Consider the following 24,002-nt stretch of genomic DNA (forward strand, 5'->3'; position numbering starts at 1 on the left):
TTTTTCACCCAGAGGGTGGTACATGTATGGAATGAGCTGCCAGAGGATGTGGTGGAGGCTGGTACAATTGCAACATTTAAGAGGAATTTGGATGGGTATATGAATAGGAAGGGTTTGGAGGGATATGGGCCGGGCGCTGGCAGGTGGGACTAGATTGGGTTGGAATATCTGGTTGGCGTGGACGGGTTGGACCGAAGGGTATGTTTCCATGCTGTACATCTCTAATGACTAACAGCCTGGGATATTAATATATTTGTAAAAACAGCCTGGACCTGGGGACTTGTCCACTTTTAAGTCCACCAATGTAGTGTTATGGGGTACAGTGGAGGTCTGGGTCTGGGTGGGCTGTTCCTCGGAAGATCGCTGCCAGCCCAATGGGCCAAATGGCCTTTTTCCAACTGGGGACATTCTACCAACTCTTTTGCTGTTGTCCTGTTTCCTCTGGGGTGGCAAACTTTAAGATAGCCTTGACTCCTTGGTAGACAGTGGTTTCCCTAAGGTGTTACTTCACCAGTGCTAATTTCTGAAATTGAGAGAGGAGCAGGGAAAGAAAGTACAAAACTCTTGCTGCTATTATTAATACATGTTGCAATTTTTGTCCTTTGTTGCTCAAATGCCACTATTGATAAACTGTTCCTTTGCGGATTCTGATATGTATGTCAACGTTCATTCTAAGCCGAAAAATTGTGACAACCTTATAAAAGTGTCACTAAAATAAGAGGTCAAAATTTGTTTATGTATCACTGAATTTCAGTGCCTCTTGATTAATAGAGTAATTCCAATACAGCCAGCTTTGGATTTTCCTTTTGAGTTGTTTGGGTTTGTCAGGTGATTACATTTTAGGTCAATATTGTACTACTTAAAACCATAAAAATGTGAGCTATTACAGTAAAATAATGAAAGCTGAACATTGACAATCAAGTTTCACATTAATCATAATACCTTCATACCAAAAATAATGGATGTAAACAATATTCCTCTGACTTGTTTACGTTGAGCATTCCATTACAAAGTCAATATGAAAAATCAACATACAAAATCAGGATGATAACACTCGCACTTTACGCATTCACATTCTGTCCTAATCTGGATTCACAACTGAATTTGGGAATGGCAATTAGATGTGTTGGCTGACTTTTAACCCTTCATTGCAACAACTCTATAATCTATGTACAGGTCGTTCTGCTATAACACGCACTTCGTTAATGCAAATTGGCTGTAATGCAATTGACGAACTGGGATCACTGTTTCTAAAGCGCAAACTTTGAAAGCATGTACTCGTTATAACATGATTCCGACACATTAGTTTAAATAGTGCTATTACGCGATTTTCGTATAACACGGGATTGCAAGAGAATGGAACTACCGCTTTACAGCAGAACCAACTGTAACAGATTCTATCATTTTACAAATTTGCGTTCTTGAGGTTGATAGGTAGCTGTCTGAGGTTTGTCTCCTTTATGATATCTAAACTTACATCCTGTACTCCCCTCTCAATTACATTTGACTGGTTGAAGTCTTGGTCCTGTTCTTGACATTTGCAAGTGGATAATTGCATGTTTAACTCACTGGTATGCTCCAGGTAGCCTTCACCAGTCTACAGTGGGGTATATTCCTTTCTCTTTGTTTTAGGAATAGGTTTTCCCCGAAGCTGTTCCACTTTATCTGGAACACTACGGTCATCAGTTGGATTGTCAGCTATGCTGTGCCTTAGGAAAGTATTCCTAATAGGTTTTGCCTTCACTTTCCCCCAGCCTTTATGACTGAGAGAAAGTGAACCTGCACCCTTTTACTCCTTCCAGACCATTTCTGACACTTGTGGCTTGACATTAGCCCTATTTAAAAAAAAAAGCGACCCTTCACACGCACCCCAAATCTCTCAGTTCTTAATGCCTCCTGCATGTCTTCAAAATCGCTCTCAGTTCCCAACCTCTTTGTTTCCCATTGGTTTAATTCAAATGACCCCTCTTCAGCCACTCAAATGGGACAGCTGGGGTCTGGGCACAAGTTCCCAATTCATTACAATTCCAGGCAGGATAGCCACAAATAGTTATTACCTGGGTGATGAGGGATGAATTGGCTCCCTTCTTAATTAAACCCCTCTCTTGACTGGTCACAACAAAGGTAATTCAAAAAGAATCCCTTTCCTCATGCAAACCTTTTCAAATACAAAATGTTTTTAAAAGGAACCAAATTAATGAGGCTTTCTTGAGTCCAAGAAAGAGTGAATTTATTAGCTACTAAATGCATGAAAAGATAATACAATGGGACACCTGCAGACTCTGATTTGAAACGTGAAGAGAGTAAAACAATAGCAGTTAAAAATGTATCCAAATAAGTCTGAGTTTTGTAAAGAGTAGAACATTCCGACCATTAAATTGGATGATAATAGTAGTGAAGCATTAATTTCAAATTCTTGGCTATCCAAGCTAGTTGACAGACTTTTGTCCTTTTTCTTTTTAACAGTGACTTCAATGGCTGACCTAATTTCCAGCACTCTAACCGAGAGAAGTGTTTCATTTACCTGCAGTGCAGGGGTATCTAATAGCTGTCCTCAAGCTGTGAACTTCATGGCACACTCAATTACACAAGTACATCAGCCCATGAACACACTACGACTAGGGCTGAGCGAATTTTTAAATCTCTGCTCTTAATAAATTAACACACATAGTCTGGGATATAACCTACAGAAAATGGCATTCTTGCTGAGAAGGGTAATTAGTTTTTGTCTTGTATCAATTGTTTTTAAGCCTTTCTCAAATCTCCCTGACACTTTATAGGTGTGACATTCCATGGGTTGACACAAAGACCTTCAGCAGTCAATGAATTCTAATCTCAGGATTTACGTTATCAGCTATTCTGGGCTTCTGGACCTTTTTTTTTCCCAAGATAAGATTTGTTTAATTTGTCAGTCAGTAATTTTGGATGATGATCCATTGTCAAGACAGCAATTCTCATTAGCTTTGCTTCCTGTTTAGACCTTCTGAAGCTCTTTCAGTCCCCAGCTTTCCTGCCACTAGCTTTCTGGGTCACCTCAATCTCTCTGGCTTGTCCTCATCTGTTTGAGAAGTATATTTTACAAAATCATACCCTTATAAACTATCTCTATCTGGCATTGGCAAGTTAATCTTACCCTTAAGTGACAACCTAATAAATGGTACCTCTATATCATTTCTCATGAGCCACTTCATTGGCACTCAGTTGATCTGCCTTCAGGTGAAAGTTCTCATTTTTCCCAAAGCAAGAGTAGTCAGCACCCAGTGTCTCAAAGAATACAGATTTCTTTTTCTGGATGCTTAAAGCAGTCAGTGGTCACCATTACTTTTGATAAAATCTCAACAGCTATCCTGAATACCTGAAATAGCACAGACCAATGCTCAAGCCATATCTTGCTGAGAGTTCCTGGAGGATGCAGTAACCAACAGATTTCCTTTACCTGCCCTGGGTTCCTGCAGTGGAAGCACCATGGGTGTTTTCCCACCTGTCTCCCATTCAAATGTCTAAGGATATTTCCACCTTCACTGTCTGGTTTCCTTTTTCGTTCTAGCTGACTCCTGCAGTATTTACCTTGCCCTCATTCCCCTCCAGTCTTTGAAAGTTTCGAGACACCAAATTCCCATGGTTTAATGGACTTGTGGATTAGATTGGAGTCATCAGACATAATTTCTGCCTGTTCCTCAACAGGAGTACCATTTGGAAAGAATATGGAGATTTTGAAACCATTGAGGAAAATCACCTCAACCACGTTTTCATAGATGGTTTCAACTTTAAATTGCTGTACTCACTGGTCAAAAACAATTTCCTCAAGCTATTCATTTTCTAGGTATACTTGGTGAGACCAGTTTCTTGATGATATGGAAATTTCACACAATATATTCCTGAAACTAACAGCAATGCAGTTAAAATAACCCTTTTGGCTCAAACTGGTAATAGTTTCTGGGTCAGCCTGCTCTGCAACAGTAATGTCAAACAATGGACTAGCCACTTAAACTGCTGTGCTAAATTTGTTAAGAGACAGTATTCAACTCTCCTAATTATTAGAGAAGGCACACAGAATGTTAACTTTTTTTGCGAAGTAATAGTATTTTCCATTTTAGCTCATCAGCATTAATAAAATGCCTCTAGAGATTTGCAGCTAATTAGATGGTAAATTAGTTGACTGCTAAACTGGTTGCTAAATGATTTAGTACCAGAACAGATTGCAAGTCACAACCCAATTCCAAAGTCACATGCAGGCAATTAAACTCAGCCAACTTGACTGGGCACAAGAGTGAGTGCTAAATTTTAGCAACTTTTGCAGTTACTCCTTCCTCATCTTCAATCTCTCTTTTCCCTTGACCACAAATTCCCTTGGACATACGGCATCTCTCAAAATACAAAAGCTGGAAATTTAAAATAATAAAACACTGAAAATCTAGAAAACACACTAAGGTCATTTGAAGGGAGAAACTGCTGCGACAAGTCGTATTTTTAAGTTTTTGGCTTTTGTTCCATACACAACTGCAAATTATCTTCTCCAGTTAATCCACACAAGACTAACCAATCAAGCCCATGGGTTGCACATCAAGATTTGATTTCAAAACATAATTCCAGCTTAATCTTGTAGCTACTAAGAGTTTTCTTTTTGAATGACTTCAAAATAAACAAATTAGGATTTTCTGACCAAGGTGCTGTAAAAAGTTTCCTGTGTCTGGCTCTCTGAATAAAATTAAAAATAGAACAGTTGCTTTCAAACAAGTATGACCTTTAATTGAGAACTGCCCTTTTTGTAAAGGACAAGCCTCCACTTCTACTATCCACAAGTAATTACAAGTCCTATTTTTGATGAGCAATAGGAAGTATCCACAAAAACTGCAACCAAAAAGCTACAAACTTTATTACTATCAATTGTCAAGAGGGATTTTTTTATAAATATTTTTATTGAAAAGAAAGTAAGTTTTCAAGTTTTTACAAAATTACAAAACTAATACAAAATTGTGTAATCTCTTTACAGTATAGTGACAGTATCAGTATAAAAAAAGCTAACTGCTGACCTACTCTACAAACTACCAAAACACAAAATAAGATACAAGAAGAAAAACTCTATACATTAACAAACAAAACTACAGTTTAGTACATAACTAGCAACAAAAGAAGAGAAAAAGGAAGTGAATAAATAAATAAGCAAAGTAAAATTATGTCAAGTCATAATAAAACCCGTATTTATACGAGATTCTTCCTCCCAGGGGCCCCATACTGACACACAGTCCTCAAGACTAAACAAAGGTCAATACATCTGCATTGATGTCGCTCAAAAATGGGCCGCCACATTCTATAAAACAATTCCATTTTTTGGTGCACACAGTCGTAAGAAAGTCTAGATGGATATATTCCATAACTATCCTATGCTAGTTCGAAAGTTCAGGAGGACTTTTGGATACCCAACTTGCTATTATGTTTTTCCTTGCACAAAATGTGAGGAGAGAAAATAATTTCTTCCCATATCCATCTAGAGAGGAAACATTTGAAGAGCCCAAAAGGCGAGACACCAGGTCTAACCCAATCTCCGTTCCCAAAATCTTTGCCAAGACATTCACTACACTGTTCCAGTAACTACGAATCATATGTAATGTCCACAAACAATAAATGAGAGTACCAACTTCTATTTTACGTTTAGGACACATTGAAAATGCTCCTGCCTTAAACTTTGCAAGTCGCTCTGGTGCCAAATGGGTCCAAGATGTATTTTCAATTGAATAGCTTGAGTCCTATTACAGATAGCGACCTTCCTGGCATTTTCCCAGATGTCCTCCCACAACCCTAATTCCGGAGTCCAGGTTTTATATAGCCATTCCATTTCCTTCGATACATTATTACCTAGTGAGTGATAGAGAGTACTGTCCGAGGGTGTGCCCATCGTCTGAAGCACTCTCCTTTCCATATCTGATTTATAAGGATTGGTCATTAATGTGGTCTTTTTTTGAACAAAATCTCGTATTTGAAAATATCGAAAGAGATCCTTGCTAGACAACCCGAACCTCTGACGTAACTGTTCAAAGAACATCACGATCTCCCCACCAAATACTCCCAGCATTCCCACTATAGGGATAAAGGGTGAGTTTTTTTTGTAAATTACCCTCACCCTGTCGTATCATCCAAGCTTTGACTGCGTTTAGGACAATCTGGCTTTTACAATGATCCGTGACAGTTCTCATCTTATCCATAGACAATAGATTGATGAGGGGGCATTTTGATTGGGAAGCCTCAATATCCAGCCAAATTGATTGTGAATCACAAGAGACCCAGTCAGCCACATATGATAGTAGAGTGGTCAGTTGGTACTTTCTAAAAACCGGAAAATCCAGACCTCCCCTTACTTGTGGAAGCTGTAATTTATCTAATATAATAAGGGACCGTCTATGATTCCAAACAAAGGAACCAAGCCAACCATAAAGCTTGCTCAGCGCCTGTCTCAGCAACATCAAGGGAAGCATTCTCATGGGGTATAATAAGCATGGGTGGATATTCAATCTAACCAAAACTATTTTTCCTAACCAGAATATCAGGAGATCTTCCCAACGCTGGAAGTCCTGCTTTATTTTCTTTAATAAATGAATATAATTAGCTTTACATAACTGACCAAATACCGGAATAATAAAATACCTAAATAGAGAAAACCTCTCAGTGACCACCGAAAGGGGAAGCAGGATCCATCCACAAAGTTAGTTATACTGGTAAGACCTCTACCTGCATGGCCTCTGATTTCGTGAAATTAATTTTGTATCCTGAAAACATACCAAACAAATTAACCATTGAATTAAACAGGGCACAGATGTCAATGGATCATTTAAGAAAAGAAGAACATCAGCATAAAGAATAATTTAATGCTTGCCTGATCCTACCTTCGGGGCCGTTATACTGGGGTCAGTTCGGATGGCTTCCGCCAGCAGTTCGATCATTAGTGAAAATAGTAGTGGCGAAAGAGGACATCCTTGGTGACAACCTCTGCCAATACTAAAACTATCCGATCTTATGCCATTAGTAGTCACCGCTGCTTTTGGGCCATTATGTAAAACTGTGACCCATTTAGTAAAAAACCTCTCCAATACCAAACCACTCCATACTTTAAAAAAGGTATGGCCATTCTACCTGATCGAATGCGTTCGCTGCATCTAGGGTGATAACTAATCGATTGCTTTTTGCTGGCAGACTTGTACCATATTTAACACTCTGCTGATATTAGTAGATCTGCGACCCGTAATAAACCCCATCTGTGATCCTCTTTTATAATAAATGGCAAAACCTTCTCCAGTCTTATTGCTAGCACTTTCGAGAGGATTTTAAAGTCCACATTTAATAAGGATATAGGCCTGTGCGAGGTACAGTCATCTGGGGCTTTCCCCTTCTTGAGGATGAGAGAGATATTTGCTTCTCTCAGAGAGCGCGGGAGACAACCCTGACTAAATGAGTAGTTGTACATGTCTATAAGTGGTCCAGCCAACTCATCTACGAACTTTTTCTAAAACTCAGCCTGGAATCCATCTCGCCCGGGAGCTTTGCCACTCTGGAGCTGCCTCACCGCCTTCTGCACCTCCTGAATTGTCAGGGAGGCATTCAAAGTGGACCTGTTCCAAGGTTATGTCCAAAAGATCCAGATTCTTAAAAAAAAAAAGACTCCATCTCCTCGTTCTATCCGCACAGCCCTCTGACTGGTACAGCTCAAAATAAAACTTTCTCAAAGCTGAATTGATCTTTTTATGGTCAAGTCAAAATACCAGCACCATCTCTCATAGATGCAATGGATTGGGGAGCTTTCTTCTTTCTGGCAAGCTATACTAGATACCTGCCCAGCTTATTGCTGTACTCGAATAGTCTCTGCTTCGCAAATAGTATCTCCCTCTTTGCTGTTTGAGTAAGAGTAGCATTCAAGGTAGCCCTGAGGGCTGTAATCCGCTGCAAGTGAATTATGGATGGCTTATCAACATACACCAACTCAGCTGCCTTCTGGCGAGCCTCAAGCAGACGCTGTTGTTCTCCTTTTTGTCTTTTCCAGGTCGCAGAATATGAAATAATTAAGCCGCGCATATGTGCCTTAGCAGTCTCCCACATCATCAATGGGTTACTGGCTGTACCTATGTTAATGTCCCAGAAAGCTTTAAATTCCTGCAAAAAGTATTCTATGAACTTACTATCCTTCAGTAGGAAAGGATCCATACACCAGTGTCAGGAGTCTATCTTATCACCACTCGTGTTGACCTTCATATAGACTGCTGCATGGTCAGAAATAGCTATATTCCCTATTTTACAGGACAGTATTGAATTCAGAAAGGTCAAGGGGACAAAAAAAACATATCAATTCCGGTGTGGCACTTGTGTGGGTTAGAATAAAAAGTGAAATCTCTACCTTCAGGGTGAAGACATCTCCACACATCTACCAGTCCCAACTCCCTATTCAAATCAACCAGCTGCCTAGATCGCAGAGATATGCCCGCAGAGCTCCTAGGTATCCTGTCCACCTTGGGATCAATAATACAATTAAAATCTCTCCCTATAATTATGTGATGTACCCCAAGGGCCATCAGCCTGAAGAATGCATCCGTTAGAAATTTAAAAGGATGTGCTAGAGTGGGGGGGCAATATACATTCAAAATCTCATACGCTTCTCCACATATTGGAGCTTTAAGTATAATAAACCGCCCGGACTAATCTTTTATCTGGCTTAACATTTGAAATGGTAGATCTTTATGAATAAGAATGGCCATTCCCCTACTTTTCAAGTTGAAGGATGAAAAGAACACCTGACCAAATCCTCTCTGTTGCAGCTTCAAATGCTCCTTATCAGTTAGGTGTGTCTCCTGTATAACGGCTACATCAACCCTCTCTTTTTTAAGACTCAATAACATCTTTTTCCTTTTCATTGGCGAGTGGCTCCCTTTAACATTCCAAGTGCACTATTTAAACGAATGGCTAGCCATGATCGCTCAAGAAAGTCAGAGAACCCCCCAGGAGGAAGAACCCCACACAACAAACCAAGTAAAAACCGTAAACAATTCGTAAGTTTTTAAAAAAAAACCTTTACAAAACTACTAAAAATTACTCCTAAAAAATAATAACAGTATAAGAGAGGACTTTCACCCTTATACACAGGGGCACTCCTACTGTCCAGTAATCCTGCCATAACTCCTTCCAACTGGAGCTATGCCCTTGCCCCAGACATTGCAAAATAAAATGGATAAATACCAATGTCTTATACCAAGGAAATTAAAGGTGGGCATCCAGCCCATCCCTTCCATATTATTAACCTAGGCATTCTTAACAAAGCAGCATCATGAAAAAATATATATAAAATTACAATCCCAGAAAATATTCAAGGAAAACCCGAAAAAATTCAGAAACAACCCCCAACCAGATCAACCAAGCAAATTATAAATAAAAGTTAAAGGACAAGCCCCTCAGGAAACGATAAGTAGTAAAAGGGGGAAGGAGGAGAGAAAAAAAAGGGCATAAAGAAGAAAAACAATTGTTCATATAATTTGAGTCCTTTAGTCTATTTAAGAGCATCCAAAAATTCTTTTACTTTTTCCGGTGATCCAAAGTTATACACAGACCCTCCATGACTGAAGTGCAGTGCTGCCGGGTATCTCAAGGCATACTGAATATTTAAATCCCTCAGAAGCTTCTTTACCTCATCAAATGCCTTCCTCTTACGTGCCACGACAGGAGAGAAGTCCTGGAACAGCATCATTTTCAACCATTTGTATACCATAGCTTGGGGATCCTTCCCCAAAGCTCTGGAGGCCTCCAGCAGCATTTGCTTATCGCTGTAGTGCTGGAGTCACACTAGGCCCAGGCGGGGGCGCTGGTCCGATTCAGGCCTGCAAACAGCAACCCAGTGGGCCCATTCAACCCGCACCCGGCCTAGCCCCAACCCCAGCTTCAGCAGTTGTGGGAGCTCTTCCAAGGTCCAGACTCTGCTTTCCAGAGGCCGGACCTGACCCACAGAGGATTCAGCAGCAGTCTTGGAGGCCACCCCTCCAACACTCTGCCCGTGTTTCTCAATCTCTCTGTCATGCTTCTGCAGCATGACCAAGATTGACTCCCACCTGGACCGGGTCTCTTCCACTGAAGCATCGATCTTCTCTCGAAGTTGACAAACTCAGAGATCAGGCTCTCTGAGTTTGTCAACTTCGAAACTTTTGAAAAGTTTGGTACATTTCAAAATGACCAAAGGAAACGAATCATGCAGTTTGCAACAGGCAGGGACCCTTCCCCTGCCTGCAGCAACAGATGCGGCCACCCCGGGGAACTTGCCTGCAGAGACGAGCCTGATCTCTGAGTTTGTCAACTTTTAAAAGTTTGGTGCAAAATGGCTGTAGCAACTGGGAAATAGCTTGTTTTAGTGGTTTAAAACATGAGAGGAGGGTGGGTACCCCACTTTTTCTGGGTCCTGGGCAGAGCTCAGCAAACTCAGACCTACTGGGTCGCTGCCATCTTGAAACCCCCAGGAATTTGTTTTTAAAAAAAGCCTCACGCGCACATTCTGAAAGCAGGGAGATCCCTTGTTCAGCACAAACATTTTAATCACAAAATCCAACCCAGACCCGGGTTCGATTTTAGTCACAAAATCAATACAGCATTTATACTGGAGAACTATACATTGGAAGGATTTACCATTACAGGCTATTGCTTCTATAGAAATTGCAAAGTTTATATTGCAGGACAATTTCAGCAGTGTGTAGATATCCAATGGGACTGTACAAATTCATTTCTATGTTAAAATCAAAAAAATTCTACAAAAACTTAGCAGGTCTGGCAGTATTTCTGGAAGCGAAACGGAGTTAATTTTTCAAGTCCAAAGACTCTTCTTTGGCCACCCATGACAGTAGACCGGTGTTTCAATTCCAGACTAATCAATCAATTAAATTTAAATTCCACCAGCTGTCATGTTGGGACTTGAATCCTTGTTTCAAAAGTATTAGCTTGGACCTTAGGATTATGATTCTAACAGCATTACCACTATGCCAGCGCCTACTTACGGCATTACTACTTTGGATCTATCTTTACCATAGAGGAAGACACTGCTCAGGTTACAGTGAGAAGGTGCAAATCAGACTAATGAAAGATTTAAAACTAATAAGGAGGCAGCATTGTATAGGCTGCCTGTATACAGCTGATGAAGCACCAAGAAAAAGTGCATCAAAAGATACACAGGGAAATGAAACTGCAAGTTGCAGAGGCAAGAGATAATTTTCTAGTCTTCCATTATCTCTGGAACCTGCTAAACGACTACAAATTTGCAAATGTTACATCCTAGGGGAAAATGGTATAAAGATAAGCCCAGCAACTACAGGCCAGTCAGTTAAGTTTGGTGGTATAGAAGCTTGTAGTAAACGTTACTTGGGCAAAAGTTGCTTAACAAGGAGCGTCAGAGTGGATGTGTCAAACACAAACCATGTTTAATTAACTTCTAGCTTATTGACAAGGCAACAGAAGACTGATGAGATGTATTTGATTTCCAAAAAGCATTTGATACAGTAAACACAAAAGACTTGTGAGCAAAGGAATAGGTTACGAAATGCAAGGGACAGGATCAACACAGATACAAAACTGGCCAAATAAAACAGAAAGCAATAGTTGATACGTATTTTCAAGACTAGATGAAGATTTGTCAAGATCTCGACTCTCCTAATTATATATTAATGAAGAGCATAATTTAAAAATCTGTAGATTTTTCTATAAACTGCACAATTGTGAACTGGGGAAAAAGGAACTTAAGCACACGGAATTGTGTTCCACTTAAAAGGTTGGGGTCATGTTGTTTTAAGAAATTAACAATTAGAAAGATAGGATAGAAATAGGTGAACTTGCCAAGCTGGAGACATGATGTCTACTCTGCTTGCAGTAATATCAGTCCAGAGATATTCGTGTTTTTGTTAAGTTAAATTAGTTAAAAGCATTCTGTGAACTCTGCAAGGCTGCAAAACCAATTTACTTCATCAGGTCAAAGAAGAAATTATAAATAATACTTCATTCAAAAAGTCAAATTAAAAGGTAGTACAGAGTAGGAATAGGGAACATCATCATGGAGATGTGTACAGCCTAAGGTTTCTCTGGTTTCAATTTATCTACATGCTTGCTGCAAGAAGCACTGGCTGAATTTTGCAGCTGGAGGAGTGCTACATCAAAACACTGTTATTCTCTAATGCCCTTCAGGGAACAAAATCTGCCATAGAAACATAGAAAATAGGTACAGGAGTAGGCCATTCAGCCCTCTGAGTCTGAACCCCCATTCAATATGATCATGGCTGATCATACAACTTCAGGATCCCATTGCTGTTTTCTCTCCAAACTCCTTGACCCCTTAAGTCACAAGGGGTCACGTCCAGATCCCTCTTGAATATATCTAATGAACTGACCCCAACAGCTTCATGTGGGTGAGAATTCCACAGATTCACAACTCTCCGAGTAAAGAAATTCTTCCTCATCTCAGTCCTGAAAGGTTTAACCCTTATTCTTAGATTGTGACTCTTAGTTCTGGACTTCCCCCAACATCAGTAACATTCTTCCCATATCTAGCCTGTCCAGTCCCATCAGGCTTTTATATATTTCTATGAGGATTCCCCCCCGCCTCATTCTGCTAAATTCCAGCAAGTACAAGCCCAGTCAATTCAGTCTTTCCTCATACATCAGTCCAAGAATACATTCGCTGGACTCAGTCAATGGCAAGAATGTCCTTCCTCAGACAAGGAGGCCACTGCATACAATACTCAAGATATGGCTTCCCTCAGGCTGCATCTACATGCCAACCTTCAAATGACTGTTCCACCATAACACCAAGGTCTCATCGCACCTCACCTTTTCCGAAACTGCCACTGCAAGGCAGGTTATCATTCAGATGATAACCTGCCTTGCGACCAAAGTGGATAACCTCACATTTATCTATATTATATTGCATTTGCAAGTATTTGCCCACACAACCAGCCAATCTATCCAAGTCACTCTGCAGCCTTTTAACATTCTCCTCACAGCACACACTACCACCCAGCTTAGCGTTATCTGCAAATTTGGAGATACTGCATTCAATTTCTTCATCCAAATCATTAATGTATATTGCAAACAGCTGCAGCACCCCACTCATCACTGCGTACCACTTTGAAAAGCACTCGTTTATTCCAACTCTTTGCTTCCTGTCTGCCAACCAGTTCTCTACCAATGTCAGTACATTACCTCTGATACCTTGAGCTTTAATTTTCCTTACCAATCTCTTGTGTGGAACCTTGTCATAAGCCTTTTGAAAGTACAGATACACAACATCTACTGATTGATACTGGTCCACTGTACCACTCACATCCTCAAATAAATTCTAGAAGATTTGGCAAGCATGATTTCCCTTTAGTGAATCCATGCTGACCAGGACCTATTCTGCTACAGCTTTCTGAATGCTCAGTTATTACATCCTAAATAATTGACTCCAGAATTTCCTCCACTATCAATGTCAGACTAACCAGCCTGTACTTCCCCATTTTCTCTCTCCCTCCTTTTTTTTTTAGAAGAGCTACCCTCCAGGCAATTGGAACTCTTCCAGAGTCTATAGAATGCTGGAAAATGATCACCAATGCATCCACTATTTCTAGGGCCACTTCCTTCAGTATTCTAGGATGCAGAGCATCAGGCCCCAGGGATTTATCTGGTTTTAATCCCATTAATTTCCCCAATATTACTTCCTGAATAATAAAGATTTCCTTCAATTTCTTTTTTTTTAAAAAAAGTATTTATATTGAAAACATTTTTCAAAATTGTAAAATTACAGAAATATGAAAATATAACATTAGAATGACAAAAACAACAATAAACAATAAAGCAACTACTATACTACTCTACAAAAGAACTCAACTACACTCATTACACAGCAATAAATAAATAAGTACATAAATAACGCTGCTCAGCATAACAAGACCTCAGCTCTCAACTTTTGACAGCATTAATTATTAAACTCATGTTTGCTCAAAATATATCCTCTTGGGACATTAGGTTTATTAAACCAAACCAACATGGCTGGACAAAAGCCCTAATTAAAATCTGCTCTCAAATAGTGCAAAAAGACAATTATAAAAATTGTCCATTTTCTGGTACACCATGTTTGTAAGGAAGTCCAAAGGAATGTGTTCCAGAAATTAACTAATGCCACCCCGACAGACCCGGGGAGTTCTCAGCACATCAAAATGTTCTTCCTCACACAAAAAGTGAGGATACTAAAAAAAAATTTCCCATGTACATCTAAGGAAGATAAATTCAGCAAACCCAGAAGAGAAAGCAGGTTCACCTTGTCTTCAGTTCCCAAAACCCTCTCTATTACTCCTGCCACAGCGCTCCAATATGTACGGAGCCTGTGGCAAGACCACAAACAATGAGTGAGGGTACCTCTATTTATTTTACATTTGGGGCACACTGAAGACGCACCCTGCTTAAATTTTGCTAGACGATCTGGGGCCAGATGAGCCCGATGAAGAATCTTTAACTGCAAAACATGGGTCCTATTACATATCGAAATCTTCGTCACATTCTCACAAATGTCCTCCCAAGTTTCCAGAGTGATCTCCAACACTAACTCTCTCTCCCAGACCTCCCGTAATCTGTCAATGTCACCCAAGGAATCTCCTCCCAACAAATGATAGAGAGTACTCACTGAAAGAGTGCTCTAAGCCTGAAGCACCCTCTTTTCCCATCTCAGACCTAAAACACTCAGTCAGAAGTGTAGTCTCTTTTCAGATAAAATCTCTGATTTGAAAAAAAACAGAAGAGGTCCCTACTCGATAATCCATACTTAAGAGTTATTTGATCAAATAACATTAATTTTTCATCTTCAAACAGGTCACCCAAACAAGAGACTCCCCTATCAGAGATCCATTATCCCTGGCCGGAAACCTGGCGTACCAACTATGGGACTATGGAAAGATGTTTTAGACATATTACCCTCCATCTGTCTCATTGCCTTCCACTTTTTGTCAGTATTAATAACTATTGGATTGCGGCAATGTTCCACAACTATCCTCATTTTGTCCAGAAACAACAGGTTAATCAGAGGTCACTTTGCCTGGGAGCCGCAAAGTCCAATCATATCGACACCGAATCCTCATAGGCCCAGTCACTCACAAAAAAATAGAAGGGAGCTCAATTGATATCTTCTGACTCCTCCCAACCCCTGGAGCATCTGTTATTTCATAAGCTTGACAAGGAGCCGCTTATGGTGCCAAATAAAAGAACTACACCAATTAATTCCCAAAATGTTTCGCGAAAAAAGCAAGAAAGCATCTGCAGAGGTTACAATAAGCCAGGAAGAACATTCATTTTAAGAAGAGCAGCTCGACCTAGCCATGACATTGGAAGGGCTCCCCATCTTAGAAGGTCTTGTTTAATCTTGTGAAACACATTAACAACATTAGCCTTGAATAACTGATCAAAACTAGGGGTAACAGAGGCCCAATTTAAGAAAGCCTCCCAGTGCCCACTTAAAGGGGAACCCACCTTCAACGTCTGGTATTTCCCCAAGACCCCTGTAGGCATAGCCTCCGATTTTGAAAAATTGATCTTGTAACCTGAGAAAACGCCAAATGAATTAATACGTTGTATCAAATAAGGTACTGAAACTGCCAGGTTTGAACGAAAAACGAAAACATCATTGGCACATAATGTGATCTTATGCACCTTCGACACTACTCTTGGGACAATTATATTAGCGTCCCGACGAATGGCCTCTGCCAGCAGCTCAATCACCAATGTGAAGAGCAATGGTGAGAGGGGACTGCATTGCCGACTGCCCTATCATGTTAAAATTACCAGCCATTATACCATTCGTGAGAACCGCGACCAGAGGATCACTGTAAAGGATCCTTATCCATCTAGTAAACATTTCACCCAGGCCAAACCGCTCCAGGGTATGAAAAAGATACAGCCATTCCACCCAGTCAAATGTTTTCTTCGCATCCAAGGAAACCACCAACCCTTGAACTGACATTGCTGGCACATTTGAATCATGTTAAACAGTCTCCTAACATTACTAGAAGACCTGTGACCCTTTATACAGCCCTTCTGATCTTTCTTAACAAACAAGGGCAACACCCTTTGCAACTTCAATGCCAGAGTCTTCGATAAAATTTTAAAATCAGAGTTTAAAAGCGAGATGAGTCTATAAGAAGCATAGTCTTCCAGGGTCTTCCCTTTTTCAAGGATAAGAGAGATATTAGCCTCTCTCAAGGAAGGCGGGAGGCGATCCCAATGACATGAATAGTTATACATGTCTAGTATCGGTCCTGACAGTATGCTTACAAATTCTTTATAAAACTCACTGGGCAAGCCATCAGGGCTGGGCACCTTACCACATTGAAGTTGCCTCACCACCTCCTGTATCTCTGGACTGTTAACAGAGCACTAAGGAGAGACACCTGCTCAGCAGACAAATCAGGAAGATCCACATTCCTAAAAACAGACTCCATCCTACCCAGTTTGTCCTCACAGCATTCAGATTGGTAAAGTTCAGAGTAAAACCTCCGAAACATCTCATTGATTTTTTTTTAGCATCGTAACTAAGAGAAGAAATAGGCTGGGAGGCATTCTTCTTCCTGACCAAAGTATTTACCCATCCTATCACCATGCTCAAACAGTCTCTGCTTTGCAAAGGAAGGTTCCTTCATTGCTGTATGTGTTAACGTGGAGTTTAAGGTGGATTGGAGAGCTGTGATCCACTGCAGCTTAGTCACCGATGGTCTACTTGTAATATGCTGGCTCAGCTGCCTTCTGTCGTGCCACAAGCAGACGCTGCTGTTCTCCCTTCTGTCGCTTCTGGCTGGCAGAGAATGATATAATACTCCCTCCAGCATAAGCCTTAGTAGTGTCCCAAAGAATGGACGGATTACTAGCTGTACCTGAATTGGTGGCCGAAAAAGCTTCAAATTTCCCAGAGAAGTATTCTACAAACTTGCTGTCCTTGAGGATGAAGAGATCCATTCGCCAGTACCATTAGCTCATTGCATCACCCTTAATCTTAACCATTAAATACACCACTGCATGATCAGAGAGGGCAATATTCCCAATTGAGCAGGATACCACCAAATCTCAACAAGCCATGGGAGTTAGGAAATAATCAATCCTTGTGTGGCATTTATGAGGATTAGAAAAGAATGTAAAGTCTCTACCTGTGGGGTGTAAACGCCTCCAAACATCCACCAACCCCAGGTCCACACATAGATCACCCAACTGCTCAGATTGTGAAGAAAGCTTTGGGGGGCCTGTGGGCATTCTATCCAGCACAAGATCCATAAGGCAATTAAAGTCCCCCCCTGTAAAAATATGCCGCGACACCAAGGCCATCAGCTTAGTGGATCATTCAGAAATTTACGAGGGTGGGCCAGAGGCCAGAAGTCATTCAAAATACTATATTCTTCACCATGTATAAGGATCTTAAGAATAACAAACCAACCATACTCATCTTTAACACAATCTATTAAATTAAATAGGAGACCTTTCCGGACGGGTTTTGCCACTCCTCTGCTCCTAATACTAAAAGACAAGAAAAACACCCAATCAAATCCAACCTGTTGCAACATCAAGTGTTCTTTGTCATTAAGGTGAGTCTCCTGCAACAGGACAACATCCACCCTCTCCTTTCTAAAGCTTGACAATGCCTTTTTTCTTTTAACTGGTGAATGAATTCCTCTGATATTCCAGGTGCACCATTTAAGAATGCTACTAACTATGATCCTTTACAATTATCTTTGACCTGCCAAGAGGAAGAATTTATCTTGCAACACACTGACCATACTCAAAAGGAGACTCATAGAACCTATTTACAAAAAAAAGCTAAACTACAAAACACACTTATTGGGGGACTCTTCCCCCTATCCACAGAGGTGCTTACATTTCCCACACATACCTCCATCCCCCCCGCTTCCAGCTTGAGCCACACTCCAAACCCAAGCAATGGAAGAAACCAAACAAAGGACATTGTAAATGCAAAGGCATAATAAAAGCAGTGAGCACTCTGCCCACCCCCCACGCTATATCAATACCACTCTAGCTCAAAGAGGGAAAAAAACCCACCAACAACGTCTTTGGGAAAAGAGTGAAAGTACAAGGAATAAAAGCAAGACAAAAAAAAACAGACACTATTGTCCATTTCCATAAATACATCTACATTATTTTAAGGTGTCCAAGAGGTTTTTGGCTTGTTCCAAGGAATCAAATGACTGCTCGTAAGTAACACAAATCACCGCGGAGTATTTCATCGAATTTTGAACACAGGAGTCCTTTAATCTTCTCAATCTCAAACGATTTCCTCTTAAGGGTCACTGCCGCAGAAAAGTCCTGGAAAAACATTATCTTAGTTCCTTGATAGGTCAGGGCATGTTTATCTCTCCCCAACCTTCTACAAGTTTCCATGACACACTGCTTGTCCCTGTAGCACTGAAATCATATCAGAACCAGGCGGAGGCACTGGCCCTGACCGGGTCTGCGCACTGCAACCTGGTGAGCTCTGTTCAACCTTCGCCCAGTCCACTTCAGCATCCCAGCCAAGAAATTGTGGCAACCAGTCTTCAAAAATAATTTGCTGGCTGCCCACCTTCTACTCCCTCCAGCAGGCCAATGATCCAGATATTTTTCCTCCTACCTCTATTTTCCAGGTCATCAACTTGCTCAGTCAAGGTTCCAACCTGTTTCTCAAAGGCCTGGATCAGCTCCACCGAGGACTTTACCTCAGTCTCCTATGCCACGGTCTGCCACTTAACCTCTTCAACTCGCTTTCTGAGCCCTTCTAACTCCTCGTGCTTTCACAGCATGGCTGAGATGGACTCCAGTTAATTACAAGTCTCTTCCCTCATCTCCTGGATCAGTTGTCAGTTCGCTCAGAGTTCCTCCACAATGTTCTGCTGTGCAGGCATTTCTTTCACAGCTGCAGAAGGAGCTGCAACGGCTTCCACATTTACAGGCTCGGGCCCGCCCAATGTTTCAGTGTTCAGAGTGTTGAGACTTGGCCGTTTGCTTCCCCTTAGTCATTCTCACACTTTTGAAAAAGGATTTAAACAGTTGTATTACCATTTAATAATAATATTTTTCCATAAAAAAAACTAAGGTGGGAGGGGAGGTGAAAAAATATTACTACCCTGGTTTGGGGTGCAGAGCTCAGCAAGGCTGATCTTTTCAGATCGCCACCATCTTGAATCCCTCTTCAGTTCCTCCTTAATGCTTGACCCCCTGTTCCCTAGCATTTCCTGAAGGTTATTGGTGCCCACCTTAGTGAAGGCAGATCCAAAGTATTTGTTCAACTGGTCTGCCATCTCTTTGTTGACCATTATGAATTCATCTGATTCTAACTGCAAGAGACCTATATTTGTTTCACCAGTTGTTTTCTCTTCACTTATCTATAGAAGCTTTCGCAGTCAGTTTTTAAGTCTTTCTCAAAACTTACCTCCATAGTCTTTTCCCCTTCTGAATTAAACCCCTTCTCCTTTGCTGAATTTTAAATTTCTCCCAGTCCTCAGGTTTGCTGCTTTTTCTGGCCAATTTATATGCCTCCACTTTGGCTGTAACACTGTCCCTGATTTCCCTTGTTAGCCATGGTTGAGCCACCTTTCCGGTTTTACTCTTACAGCAGACAGGGATGAAGGAATTCCTGATGAAGAGCTTATGCTCAAAATGCCGATTCTCCTGCTCCTCGGACGCTGCCTGACCAGCTGTGCTTTACCAGCATCACACTCTTCGACTCTGATCTCCAACATCTGCAGTCCTCACTTTCTTGCAGACAGGGATATACAATTATTGAAGTTCATCCATGTGTTCTTTAAATGTCTGCCACTGCTATCCATCAACCACCCCTTAAGTATCCTTGTCCAGCTTATTCTAGCCAATGCATGCCTCATAACATCAATGTTAACTTTCTTTAAATTCAGGAACCTAATTTCAGGCTTAATTGTGTCACTCGCCATCTTAAATGAACAATTCTAACATATCATGGTCACTCTATCCCAAAGGATCTCACACAACAATGTTGTTAATTAATCCTCTCTCATTACATAATACCCAGTCTAGCCCTCTAGTTGGTTCCACAATATATTGGTCAAGGAAACCTCATATTCCAGGAAATCCTCCTCCATCACATTGCTACCAGTTTAGTTAGTCCAATCAATATGTAGATTGAAGTCACCCATAATAACTGTTGTATTCTTCATGCATACATCACTAATTTCCTGTTTGATACAATAGCCAACCTCTCAGCTACTGTGTGGTGGGCTGGACACAACTCTCATTAACGTCTCTTTCCCTCTGGCGCTCCACAGCTCACCCATACAGATTCCACATCATCCCGGCTAATGTCCTCTCTTACTTTGCGTTAACCTCCTCAACTAGCAATACTACCCCACTTCCCTTTCCTTTTCTTCTATCTTTCCTGAAAATTGAATAACCCTGGATATTGAGCTCCCATCCTTGGTCACCCTGGAGCCAGGTCTCCATGACCCCATTATCCATTATATCCATTAATAACTATCTGCGCAGTTATTTCATCCACCCTATTACAAATACTACTCACATTGAGACACAAAGTCTTCAGGCTCTCTTTTTTTGACATTTATTGCCCATACTCACCAGGTCTAGCCCACATGCAACTCCAGACCAACAGCAATGTGGTGATTCTCAACTGCTCTCTGAAATGATCTAGCAAGCTACTCAATTCTATCAACCACTACAAAATCTCAACAAAGAAATGAAACTGGACAGACCACCTGGCATCGACCTCAGCAGTGGAAATGACAACAGGAAAAACCACCCCAATCCACCCAGCAAAATCCTCCTGACTAATGTCTGGGCACTAGTGCCAAAGTGGGAGAGCTGATTCATAGATTTATCAAACAACAGCCTGACATATTCACCCTCACTGAATCATGACCTAGAGACAATATCCCAGGCACCATCATTAACATTCCTGGATATGTCCTGTCCCACCAATAGGACATACCCAGCAGAGGTGTCAGCACAGTATTATACAGTCTGGAGGTGCTGTGTTATGAACCTTAGTGAATTTCAGCAACAACACATTTCAAACTCCAGGCTGATGTAAAGTTGCTTTCGTGCAAACATTAAAATAACCTCCATAACCTCCATAGTGGGTGACACAGTGGTTAGCACTGCTGCCTCACAGCGCCAGAGACCTGGGTTCAATTCCCGCCTCAGGCGACTGACTGTGTAGAGTTTGCACGTTCTCCCAGTGTCTGCGTGGGTTTCCTCCTGGTGCTCCGGTTTCCTCCCACAGTCCAAAGATGTGCAGGTAAGGTGAATTGGCCATGCTAAATTGCCCGTAGTGTTAGGTAAGGGGTAAATGTAGGGGTATGGGTGGGTTGCGCTTCGGCGGGTCGGTGTGGACTTGTTGGGCCGAAGGGCCTGTTTCCACACTGTAATCTAATCTAATCTAATCTAACCCAAACCTAAAAACATTATAAGACTGCTAGCCCAAATGTCCTTCAGTTCATAGTCCATTACTACTCAATTGCCAAATTTAGCTTCTTATTTGAAACGGCTCTGCATGACTCAACATTTCCTTGAAGAAAATAGTAGTTTCTCTTGCAAAACAGGTACAGACAATAATGTTCCCTTCCTCTCCCTTTTGATAAAGTCTGAGGAGATTTGAAACAAATCCTGCCATCATTGTAGGATCTTTCCTTTGAAAATGCATTACATACACAAACAAAAATTTTAATCTTTTATCTGGAATTGCACCTTTAGCACAATTATTATGGCATTTCTGACCATCAATTTTTTCTCATCTTTTCTCGAAATCATTATTTTATCATGACCACATCATTCAATTAACAAAGTGAATTAATTCCAGAATGTCCAGACTGACAACTGTTCTATGGTAACCGATTACATATCCAAACATTGGAATATGCCAAACCTAAACACGCCATTACATAAATTCCATCAAATTGAAGAACCCTTATGAGAACATAGCATAAATGATAGCAAAATGTGAAGAACACTGTTTCAGACATAAAAGCAAATTAAAAAAACAGAAATGTTAAAACACAACTAAATACAGGCTCAAAAATAAAAGTTAGATTGATATAGGTTTTAAATTTGATTTTATTCAGTGCTTAAAAAATACATTTTGTATTCATAATTTAAGAAAATGATTTGTTGCACATGGTAAATGTCTTCGGATTCCAAAATGAAGAGTTACTGTCCATGTTCCAGTCTGACAAACAGAAATTTACTAGATCTTTGCATTTTATAAACAGTAAACAAAGAACTTATGTAGGGGAAGTCCATTAATTCTAAATAGTACATTGGCATTGTTGAGAGGCTGTGGAACCAAAGTTTCTAAATTTGTTTGGAAGATTTCGATTTAACTAGCAATTTAGAATGCTGGGGACAAACAGTCAAGCTCAAGCACTTTTACAACAGGAATAGAAGAATTCTTATTTCTACAAGATGGTGCCTTGTAGTTACAATTAGAAGAATAACGGGTCTCAATGGTCAAGAAAGTCACCTGATTACTGAATGAATTTAAGTGTGCAAGATTTAGTCAATATGTGATAGCAAACACCAGCAGTTGACTCAATCTACAATACTCTCAGAGGTGTGTCACGGTTTCTTTAATGGCTCAGTAAGTTTATCCTGAGATCAACACATCACAAACCAGGACTCCTGCTGAGTTAACTGACTGCAGTTTGGATGGCCATTGGAATGCTACAAGTAAATTAGCACCCTGACTGAATGGAGAGGAAAATAAAGACCCCACTCCTTACTGCAATCCAACTCCTCCTTCTGGCTATGCACACCACCATCATTTGATGTCCTTCACAGCTGAATTATCGCCTGACCCTCACATATAAACACACATGAAAACCCATGTGTGATACAATCTTCAGCGCAACAGCAACTTTTCTACAAAGAGGAAAAGCATTTAAGATATGAGATGGAAGAAAACTAACAACTGGTGGGGTGTGGGTAAGAGTTGACAATGGTGCCAATAGATCTCAAACACAAAAAAAACAAACATTCTATATAACAGCATTATTAACCCTTGAAGATAGGGATCCAAAGAAGTGTTACTCATTTGCCATTTCAGAATTTCATTGCAATATATTCTTGCAATACATGTATCAAAAGTACTTTATAGGGCAAGTCCCCACTTATAGTGGTAGTAATTTTAAAAATAATACCTGCTTTTCCTCTCAATCAAAATGGCCAAGTAGGAAGCAGGCAAAGCAGCACCAAATCCTGGGGACCATATGTAGAATTTCCCAAGAAGTTTCCTAGATTTGGAGAAAAACAAAACCCGACACTTAAACTAGTTTTATTAGCCAGATTAATATAATCATCTGATGTATCTGTATAACAATTTCCTCAAATAAATAAAAATAAAGCATGAGAGAATTGATGGAATTGCCAACTGAAAACCTCTTCTGGTTGGATTTTTATTTACAGAACTGCAATTTCTCCTTAATTCTGTGGCCAACAGATAAATATTACCCATTAAAATTTACCAAACATTCATAACTTGCAGTGTTTGTTTAGGTTTGCTCATGAATAATTTCAGAAATGAAAAATGTATTACAGTACTAAAATTTTAAAGCAACACATGCAGTACAAATCAATTCTATTTTCTACAAATCAAAGTACGTTCCTGAAAATAAAGAGCCATTCTGATAAAACTTTCTGTTTTGTATTCAAGTCAGAATTGCAAGAATATCAAATTTCAAAGCAAACAATTCACACTACATGATGGTGCTGGCTGGTTGGCCTGAGATCTGTAATTGGTCAAGTCCTCACAATGGAAGATGTACCAGGAAACAATCTTGTATTTTCAGTCAAACCAGACAACTGTGATCAGTAAAGGCATTACCATTGGGAATGCATCAGGAAATGGCTGTCCTACCTCTGCTTAGTTAAAACAGGCACTAAACATGAAGACTTTCTTTATGTTTGCGAAGAATAGGGTGCTATGAATATATATAGGTTTTAGAATGCAT

General features: G+C 40.4%; 1 protein-coding gene across 4 annotated transcripts in view; it reads right to left on the reverse strand.

The window, feature by feature from the left end:
• Positions 1-24,002, reverse strand: part of tmem135 (transmembrane protein 135) — a 540,960-nt gene that overhangs the window by 496,164 nt on the left and 20,794 nt on the right. For all 4 annotated transcript variants that reach the window (XM_043691565.1, XM_043691564.1, XM_043691563.1 and 1 more), the window contains exon 3: positions 23,193-23,285. In XM_043691565.1, the coding sequence (XP_043547500.1) occupies positions 23,193-23,285 (93 nt within the window). The remainder of the gene's footprint in view (positions 1-23,192; positions 23,286-24,002) is intronic.

This window comes from Chiloscyllium plagiosum, chromosome 6, assembly GCF_004010195.1.
Source record: "Chiloscyllium plagiosum isolate BGI_BamShark_2017 chromosome 6, ASM401019v2, whole genome shotgun sequence".
NCBI lineage: Eukaryota > Metazoa > Chordata > Chondrichthyes > Orectolobiformes > Hemiscylliidae > Chiloscyllium > Chiloscyllium plagiosum.